We start from the raw sequence: 10381 nt of genomic DNA on the forward strand, positions 1-10381 counted from the left end.
GGGGTTAACATGGTGTCCCAATACATGCAAGATTGGATCCAGGCACCAGTTGACCTCGAACACAAGACGTTGCTAAGAGACTTCCTGTTATCTACTGAAGGGAGTCGGAGCCGAAACCGCATGGGAACAATGCCCAGTACTAAGTAATGTGTTGGACGAGTGCCCAACGCGGACTCAGTGAACTCGGCAAGTAGCGCATATATAAGCCTGGAAAGTCCCCAGTTCGGGGAGTCTGCTCCGGGTTAAGCTAATCGCTGAGCGTGGGTCACAGGCGGCACCTCCGCAGAACTGACGGCTCCCAGTTCCAGTAATTCGTGGAGTAAGTATATAGCCAATTATGCCAGACCCGTTGTGAGTATCGGACCTGGTTTCTATCCTATGTAGGCTAGGTAGGAAACAAGCAAAATAAAATAATATTATCCTAGCAAGCTAGTCTCCTGTTCTTTGTTTCCGCATCAAACTACCCGCCTGTGAACCTGATCCTCATAATTTCTTAGAACATTTTGGCGTAGTCGGCAGGATCAATCGCAATTGAGGAGGGATTTTGATGCGAAACAATGTTTGGGAAAAGGAATAAGAAACCAGAAGGGCAGGCCGAGGCGGTTGCGGTCCCAGGATGGCAAGGGCCGTGGCATAGTGTAGCGGCCTGTTTGCGGAAGGGTGGGGGGCGACCGGAAAACTGGGAGGCCGAAGGCGTAGGAACCACCCCAGGGTTGCTGCTGTCCACCCTTGAGAAAATCCCGGTCCCCTCAAGGAACCCCTTGCCAGGGATCCAGAGGCGGATGTGGGCTTGTGCGGCGGCTTGTAAGCAGCAGTCTGACAGGCGTCAGAAGTTGGAGGCTGAAATAGCAACCCTTAAGCATGAGCAGGGGCTCAGTAGCGGGGATGCCTCCGTGTTAAGACAAGAAATTATAAAACTAAAGGCAGAAATAGCAGCACTAACGGAATTAGCGGGGCGGGCGATCACACATTTGTCGTCTAGTAAGCGGAAGAGTGAGCGAAAGCGCCCGCGCTCCGTGAACCCCACTCAAATAAGGGCGTTTGTGGCACAGCTAAATAATGGGGACGGCTGGGATATTGACCACTGGGACGGGAATATATGGGGGGACTCGGATGATCAGTACAAAGATGAGCTGCCACCCCAGGTGCGAGCGAATCCGGTCGTCCGGAGAAAACAGGTTCAGAGACGGCCTCCTGTTAGGTTTGAAGTGTTGTTGGATGATGAGGGAAATCCCCAACGAAACGAGCGAGGCGAGCCTATCCATCATGAGATCCCCCAGTTGCAACCTCCTCCGGAATTCTCCGAGTTAACGGAGGATTTTACTACGGAGGAAGTATTATACATTACTCAAAAGACCCGCCGAAATCCTGGGGAGCCCATTGAATTGTGGTTGGTGAGGCTTTTGGAAGAAGGAGGACAGCAAGTCCAGGTAGACTTTCAGGATGCGCCCAAATTTGGGGGATTGGCCAAAGATGCGGCAATAGACCTGGCATATAGACGACAGGCCAAAGATATGGTAGGGGAGAGGGGTACGGGGACTCTGTTCGGGATGTACGCCCGAGCGGTAGCAGAACAATACCCGTTCCCGTCTGACTGGCCACCCCTGGAAGGAATATGGACCACGATTAAGGAAGGAATACAAAGATTGACCCGGCTATGTGTACGGGATGCCTTGTTGTTAGGAGTCTTGGATGAGATAGAAAATGTCAACGTGAGCAAACAAGCCAGGGATCACCTGGTAAAAACGGCTCCCCCACATTATAAGCCGTTACTACTTACCATAATGTTGAGTGGCAAAGGAGAAACGTTGGGGGAGGCTCGGAGTATGATGCGGGAGATGGGAGGACTGGGAGACTGGGGGGCGCAGGGCCGGGGTAATAATGAGACTAGGGAGGGACGTCGCTCGGAAACTCGAGGTGACTCTAGATCCAACCCCAATCAAGGAGCCAACCCCGGACCCTCCCGCCGAGCCCTATGGCAAGCGTTGATGCAAGCACAAGTCCCGGTTGCGGACGTTGATGGGAGACCCACGAGAGAGCTGCAGGAAATGTGTAAACGAAAGGGACTTAAAGTGTCCAGGGTAGAAACTGAGGCCCGTGAACCACGGGTGACGGCAGAGGAATTGGTAGAGCTACTAATACAGAAATGCCAGTTCAGGGAGGCGGGGAACGTTGCTTCAGATAGAGGGAAAACCCCCACCCGACCGCAATGGGAGTCCTCCGAGGAGGAGGAAGGAGAGGTGACAACCCCTTACAGGGAATGTTGCAAGGTAGACCGGCGCACTCGCAATGCGAATAAGAAGGGGAAGAATAAGAGAGGAAGGGGTGCTAAACGCCTGTACCCGGCGTTGTCAGAAGAGGACGAGTGGGAGGACCAATAGGGATTGGGCCAAGCCCCGAAGATTTGCCCACAAACGAGCCAATGGTCGGCCGATGACATCAGACCACATGTGGCGGTGACCATTTATTGGCGCAAATCTGTTCAGACGGTTATGGCTCTAGTGGACACTGGGGCGGAGGCCACCCTAATCCATGGAACTCCCCATAAGTTTAAAGGAACCCCAGTCACATTAGTGGGATTGGGAGGAAACTTAATAGAAGGAAAAATGGTGCAATTACCCTTAGGGATAGGGGCAATGCCGATCAGGACCCATTCGGTAATCATAACACCGGTCCGCGAGTGGATCCTAGGAATGGACGTGTTGGCAGGGCTAACCTTATACCTGCGACACGGCAAATTTGAATTTGGAACCTTAATCCATTATCGCACGGTATTGGTGGGAAAAGTGAAAATGGACCCCTTTCCCATCCCAATAGCCGAAAAGGTGATCAGCCTGCGACAGTATAGAATTCCTGGTGGGCACAAAGAGATCTCCGCCACCATTAAGGAATATTTAGAAGCGGGGGTACTAAAAACGTGTTCGACTGCTTGGAATAACCCGTTGTGGCCGGTCCGTAAGGCTGATGGATCCTGGCGGATGACGGTGGACTATCGGCAATTGAACCGCCATACCCCTGCCCTGACGGCGGCGGTACCTGACGCCGTTACCATTATAGGACGAATACAACATCACCCTGGTACTTGGTACGGAGTGATCGATTTAGCTAATGCCTTTTTTACTATCCCAATCCCCGAAGATAGACAGGAACAGTTTGCCTTCACGTGGGAAGGTAGACAGTTCACATTCACACGGTTGCCTCAAGGCTATCTGCACAGCCCCACTATATGTCATAGGATAGTGGCGGAACATTTGGCAAGGTTCGAAGTGCCGGACCATGTAATGGTCTCCCACTACATTGACGATATAATGATACAAGGTAGTGGGCAGGCCCAGATACAAACACTGTTGGACGCATTAGTCCAACACATGAAGGGGTACGGATGGGAAATCAACCCGGCAAAGATACAAGGGCCTTCCCAGACTGTGAAGTTCCTGGGGATAATTTGGAATAAAGGGGAACGAGAAGTTACCGAGAAGGCCAGGGATAAAATTCAGGCCTTCGCAGTTCCTCACACGCAAAAGGACGTACAGCAATTTATCGGACTATTTGGCTTTTGGAGGCAACATATACCACATTTGGGACAGATACTGAGACCATTATACCAAATTACCAGGAAGAAGGCAGAGTTTGAATGGACTAACAACCATCAACTCGCCTACGAGATGGCCAAACAAGCGATACAGCAGGCTGTATCCCTAGGAAAAATACAGTCAGGACCGGTCGAATTGCAGGTTTCGGCACAGGGAGACTATGCAAATTGGAGTCTATGGCAAAAACAAGGACGCGTAAGGAAGCCGTTGGGGTTTTGGTCTCGTAAACTACCCCCGGCGGGGGGGAGGTACACCCCCTTTGAGAAACAACTGTTGTCCTGCTACTGGAGCTTGGTGGAAACCGAGGCCCTGACAGCGGGACACGAAGTAATTATGAGAACGGCTATACCCATTCTCCCGTGGGTAATGAGTGATCCCACTACACATAGGATAGGGACGGCCCAAGAAAGTAGTATCATCAAATGGAAATGGTATGTGTCAGAAAGGGTGAAGACTGGGCAGAAGGGGGTGTCAGTCTTACATGAGCAAGTGGCGGAGGCCCCTGAGGGAGGGGAAGTGAGATTCGAGGTGATTGAATACACAGAATCACCTGTGAAACTTGGGAAAAGGTACGATGAGCTGACGTCGGAAGAGCAAGCCACTGCTTGGTTCGTGGACGGCTCGGCTCAATGGAAGTCAGGACGGCGTAGGTGGAAGGCCGCTGCGTATAATCCAAAGCAAGGGATTACATTGGAAGAATTGGGAGAGGGTAAGAGCAGCCAGTGGGCCGAGCTCAAGGCGGTGCATATGGTAATCATGCAGGCCGGAATTATTGGGGTACACCTATTTTCCGATTCATGGTCAGTAGTTAACGGGATGACTCAGTGGATGCCCACATGGCAGGCCAATCAGTGGATGATCCAAAGTCGGGAAGTATGGGGTAGGCCGCTGTGGGAGGAAATTTGGGAGAAGGCCCAGCATTTAAGGATATTTATCACACACGTGGACGCCCACACGTCCCGAAATGACGCAGAAGCCCTCCATAACCGATATGTTGACGGCATAGTTCGAGCTATGGTAATACAGAGGGACACCTCGGTGGACCTAGCCAGATGGGCACACCAAAAGGCTGGGCATTGGGGGGTACAAGGGACTCTACAATGGGCCCGGGATCGGGGTATAGACCTGCTGGTAGACGATGTAAAAACCGCAGTGAATCAGTGTGAGCAATGCCAACACCAAAGACAGGGAGTGCCTCAGCATATGATGGGGCACATTCACCGAGGAGAAGGCCCCGGCCAAAGCTGGCAGATGGACTTCGTGGGCCCATTGCCCACGTCCCAGGGATGCAGGCACATTTGCACAGCAGTGGACACCATGTCTGGGGTCCTGGTGACCCATCCTTGTCGCCATAATAATCAGCAGGCAACCCTGCGATGTTTAGATATGATAGAACAATTCTATGGGATGCCTATGCAGGTCCAGAGCGACAACGGTTCGCACTTTACGGGAGGGCGGATAAAGCAATGGTGCAACGATAATCATGTCGAATGGATATACCATGTGCCGTATCATCCGCAAGCAGCAGGACTGATTGAACGGATGAATGGGATCTTGAAGTCCTCTCTTCGGAAGGCGGGGGGGGGCGAATGATTTGACAAATTGGAAAAAGAACCTCATCCGAGTTGTAAAACAAATTAACAATCGTCCATTGGGGAATGGAGTTACACCCTTAAATAGGATGATAAAGGTATGTGACACGCCCGAGGCGCGTCCCATTAAAATGTGGAAATTCGATGCGGAAGCGGAACTGCCAGTCCGGGCCACCCCGGCATCAGCGGGGCTTGATTTGCGGGCCTTGACTACCCGGACGTTGGTGCCCCAAGTGCCAACGGCAGTTAAAACCGGCTTGGGATTAGTTTGCCCTTCCGGGACTTATGGACACATTCTCCCACGATCTGGGTTATCACTGAAAGGGATCGATGTCATGGGTGGAGTTATTGACGCAGACTATCAGGGAGAGATTGGGGTTATCCTAGTCAACATCACCACCGAGCCCTACGTGGTTAATAAGGGGGATAAGATCGCCCAATTGGTAATTAAACCTTGTGACATGTCCACTGTGGAGGAGACGGGGGCCCCTACGAAAATAACCGAACGGGGAACGGGAGGTTTCGGATCCACTGATGTAAAGGGGGCTAAAGTTTGGGTACGCCAGCCAAATGGCCCTCCAAAACCGGCAGAAATAATCGCCCAAGGGAAGGATAGTTTGGTGACAATAATGTATCCAGGGGACTCAGCCTGGCATAATGTGCCGGCAAACCAATGCTACCCCCGAGAAACATGAGCCCACGTCTTCTCGTCACCATAGATCCGGATCATGGCATGGTGGTGGGCCCTGAATGTGCTATGGACTGTTGGAATCCTGGGTCGGAGTATGTCAAGACCCGGGTCGGAAGAAACGAAACACAATGCTGGTGCTCTGGGACAGATCGTCAGCTGGGAAGCCAGTGACCAAGAGCGAAGGCAGGACAATTTTACGTGCCCCTCCGGACAACGATGTGACATTATGACTATCACCAGCAATTGCACGTTGTATCGATGCAAGGGCAGCTTTGAGGATGCAAACACAACAGTGGCCCCGGGCTGCGCACTGACCATTCACACCCGGGTGAATATGTGTTCCGAAGGACAGTGTCATGAGGGTGGTATTGAATGGACTATTATTACCGCCAACGACGAAATGAGGATTACCAATGGGACGCCAATCACTGGCAGAGGCCCAATGGACTGGTTAATCAGGGGAGAGTCTGGCATCCCAAAACATCAACCACCTTCGATGACGTCGTCATTTGATGTTAAACTATGTGTCGGTGATAGCACTAACTGTAGTGTATGTGATGTTGTAACAACTGTGCCTAAAGTACACCACACGCATTTGGCCCCCATAGCATCGACTTGTCAGACAATGGCCAGCACCGCCGCACAAACCAATGTACATTGGCAAGTCCGACTGCCAGTCATACCCGAATGTAACCCTAAACGGCGACGACGGGCATGGTACGATACCTTGTTAGGAGGGGCAGGGACAGTAATGGGGATATCCAATGCTATAGACTCTGAAGTGACCCGTACTAAATTATCCAGTACGGGGCAAGCAACTGCACAAGGCCTGTACACTATTGGCCGATGGATGCCGTCGGCCATGATGACGCAGGAAGAGACTGCACGAATTTTGCTGCATTCCTTAAAATGGGAATTGGACGTGTGGGATTCGACTCAACGGCTGTTCAAAAATTTTACTGTACAGATGAACTGGACAATTTGCGGTATCCAAATGCTGCATGCACATTTGCAAAAAGAACGATTTTTACGAATAGTCACTTCGCCTAATGTTCAGGCCTGGCGAGGGGTGTGGAACGTATCTGAGAAATTATGGATGAACACCTATCCGGACAAAACATGGTGTAATGCAACGCTGTGTAAAGGACATTTTGTAACCTTGAATGTAACTGATTTTGTGACGGTGTGCCGATATTACGTATTGCCGGTCATTACATCTGATGGATATTACTTTCTCAAAACAAAAGGGAATTGGTTCAGTCCGGACACCAATCTTACCTATGACTTGTCCGCGTGTGAGCAGGCGGATCAAGGAAAGGCCTGTCTGTTGATGGATCGATATCGAGACCCGTGCCTTACAGAAGACACGGCTTTGTGTGAATGGATGATTGAGGCACCCCGAGATATGATGTGGCAGATTGGTCCCCATACGCTCTGTGTGGCCACTAGTCATGCCCATGCCTTACTCCCGACGACCCCTTTTTCAGGTTGCCTTAACGCAACACCTCACCACTATGCAGTGGCAGGTATGGCTGCACCCTTGGAGTATCTCGCTAGAGCGTTTTAAACAGGCCCTCGATCGCTCGGAAGAGCTAAAGCAGATATTGCGACAACATCAAATCAATGTTACCCGGGTGACTGTGTCCACCTTTATACATGGCCAAAAGGTAGTACACGCTGCTCATGTAGTAGAGGTGGAATCCGCCCATCACTGGTGGGATCTGTTCAATGGGCTGTCAACTACGGCACGACGTTCCCTATTTCCTCCGTTGTTCATTTTAATCGGAGTTTTAGTGATTCTGACCTGTTGTAATATACTGACCTGTACGTATGTTTGCCGTGTGCGGCAGCAACTGGAACAAAACATGTACATGTTATAACAATGTATTGCTTATTATTATGTATTTGTATAATCGTTACATGTATTGGGCCAATCAGTGGAATGTAATATAAGGGGTTAACATGGTGTCCCAATACATGCAAGATTGGATCCAGGCACCAGTTGACCTCGAACACAAGACGTTGCTAAGAGACTTCCTGTTATCTACTGAAGGGAGTCGGAGCCGAAACCGCATGGGAACAATGCCCAGTACTAAATAATGTGTTGGACGAGTGCCCAACGCGGACTCAGTGAACTCGGCAAGTAGCGCATATATAAGCCTGGAAAGTCCCCAGTTCGGGGAGTCTGCTCCGGGTTAAGCTAATCGCTGAGCGTGGGTCACAGGCGGCACCTCCGCAGAACTGACGGCTCCCAGTTCCAGTAATTCGTGGAGTAAGTATATAGCCAATTATGCCAGACCCGTTGTGAGTATCGGACCTGGTTTCTATCCTATGTAGGCTAGGTAGGAAACAAGCAAAATAAAATAATATTATCCTAGCAAGCTAGTCTCCTGTTCTTTGTTTCCGCATCAAACTACCCGCCTGCGAACCTGATCCTCATAATTTCTTAGAACACTCTGCTGCAGTCTGAGGCCACTGCATGGGTGTCATCAGCCACGGCCTCTGTGGGTAGGTCTTGTCCTTAAGGAGCCAACCCTGCAGACTCTGTGGACCCTGGAAGACTCCAGTGACCTGTGACTGACTGAGGATGTAGGCGTCGTGCACACTCCCTAGAAACCATGTGGACACCTGCAGGATGCGTTTCTGGTGGTCGCACATCAGCTGCACATTCAGTGAATGGAAGTCCTTGTGGTTGATGTAGTCCACCATGTGTTGCAACGGAGATCTGAGCACCACATGAGTGCAGTCGATCGCATCCTGCACCTGTGGGAAACCCGAGATCTGGGAGAATCCTATCATTCTTGCATCCTGGCTGTCCTGATCCCAGGTGGAAATGCACAAAGTTGTGTGCCCTCATGAAGATGGCATCCATGACTTCATGGATGCAGTTATGGGTGGAGGCTTGAGAGATCCCTCAGATGTCACCTGGGAAAGGAGCCACTGGCATAGAAATTGAGCACCGCTGTCACTTTCACAGCCACTGGCAGTGGATGCCCTCCTTGTCCCCGTGGTACAAAATCCTGCACTAGATAGAAGTTGTGAGCGACCAGTTCCCTAAACATGCATATTCTTCAGTGACACTGTTTCTCGGTTATCTGCAGGAATGAAAGGCGGCATCTTTACATTCTGGGTGTCGCTAAGCGCCAACCAGTGACAGCTCGCTGTGGCTCTTGGGTGACGTGTGCAGGAGCCCCAGCCACCTCTTCTTCCTGAGGTTGCTGCTCTTGCCTCTGCACAGCCAGGAGCCTCAGTTGCTCTCTCCTCAGTTGTCTTCATTCTCCGTTGGCCATCAGAATACAGTTAGTTCAGCAGGCTCCATGATCCTGATGTAGTCCTGCTGCAGGATGAGAGAGAAAGACACGTAGTTATGGGTGCACTAAGAACCTGTCCTGGTTCAGTGTGACGGCCCCTTAATGCTTCCCGGAGAGTGCCGGCCACCACTTGGATGGCTAGAGATTAGTGCGCTGTATCGCTGCCCTGTTCGACATGTGCAATCCAACTGCTCTGCAGTCCACTAAAGTGCTCATGAATTTGCAGTCTGTGTCATGGGGTAGTGGTGGGGGGGTGGGGTTGGGGGTGTGGGTGGGGTTGGGGGGGGCGGGGGGGGCGGGTGGGGGGGCGGGGGGGGGTAGCTCCACAGAACTTGGTGGCACTTTGATGCCTCTGCATTGCTTGAGTGGGCAGATTGGCTAGGAGCCCGACCCAAATCTTATCAATGTGGCTATGCCCGAACTGTCTCAGTTGCAGAGGAATGGTCACTTTATACAGGTTTCCTGAATGTGTGGCCACTTCCTTCGCCCACCTTATCCCCCCCCAACCCCGAATGCTTGTGCATCACATTCAATGGCAAGGCTGCACTTGCCCCCTGACCGCTCCCCCTCCCATCACCAGTCGGGAAGGCAGCACTCAACCCCGAATCCCCGGCATCCCTGAAGCCTGTAAATCAACGGGCGACCCTGCCAAGCTCTGCAGAATGTTGCTGTGCGCTCACCTCCAGTTCACCCAGAGTGAAAGCCGCCAAGTACACGTCACATCTGTGCTGTTGTGAAACACGTCAGCGTGCTTTCCCACCAATGTGGATGGACGATCAAGCATGTGTGCAAGAGCCTGGTGGGATAGCCTGATAATGATATGCTGATGTATTACAATGCGGTTCCCGATGGTGAGAAACACAGCAGAGTGGACAATCGCGACCTGCTTTCCCACCATCGTGAAATCAATCATGCCACATTGTCTGCTCACGCCACTATCACACCCGCTTCCAGCGGGCACAGAGAATTCCATCCTAAGATTCATCATGTCTGATTTCTATAATCCTCATAGATGCAGGAATCAACAATCAGAGTAAAGGTACCTAGTTTAAAACAATGCTTGACAGTTAACTGTCAATCACCATTAACTGGTGCATTCTGCATGGCAATGCCTCTACCAATCCGAGTCCATTTGCTAACCAATCAGCACCCTCTTCTCATACAGTATAAAGTTGGTGCTTCCCCTAACATCGG

At 51.2% G+C, this 10381-nt stretch overlaps 2 protein-coding genes across 2 annotated transcripts; both read left to right on the forward strand.

Moving 5' to 3' along the window:
- Nucleotides 1-241: 241 nt before the first annotated feature.
- LOC121284079 lies at nucleotides 242-7903 on the forward strand. The gene is made up of 2 exons (XM_041199124.1): nucleotides 242-319; nucleotides 5905-7903. The coding sequence occupies exon 2, from the start codon at nucleotides 5914-5916 to the stop codon at nucleotides 7441-7443; it is 1530 nt and encodes a 509-aa protein (XP_041055058.1). The 5' UTR covers nucleotides 242-319; nucleotides 5905-5913; the 3' UTR covers nucleotides 7444-7903.
- LOC121283935 (deoxyuridine 5'-triphosphate nucleotidohydrolase-like) lies at nucleotides 5275-5880 on the forward strand. Its single transcript, XM_041198733.1, has one exon. The coding sequence runs from the start codon at nucleotides 5275-5277 to the stop codon at nucleotides 5878-5880; it is 606 nt and encodes a 201-aa protein (XP_041054667.1).
- Nucleotides 7904-10381: the final 2478 nt, after the last annotated feature.

The sequence above is a fragment of the Carcharodon carcharias genome, chromosome 11, assembly GCF_017639515.1.
Source record: "Carcharodon carcharias isolate sCarCar2 chromosome 11, sCarCar2.pri, whole genome shotgun sequence".
Taxonomy (NCBI): Eukaryota; Metazoa; Chordata; class Chondrichthyes; order Lamniformes; family Lamnidae; genus Carcharodon; species Carcharodon carcharias.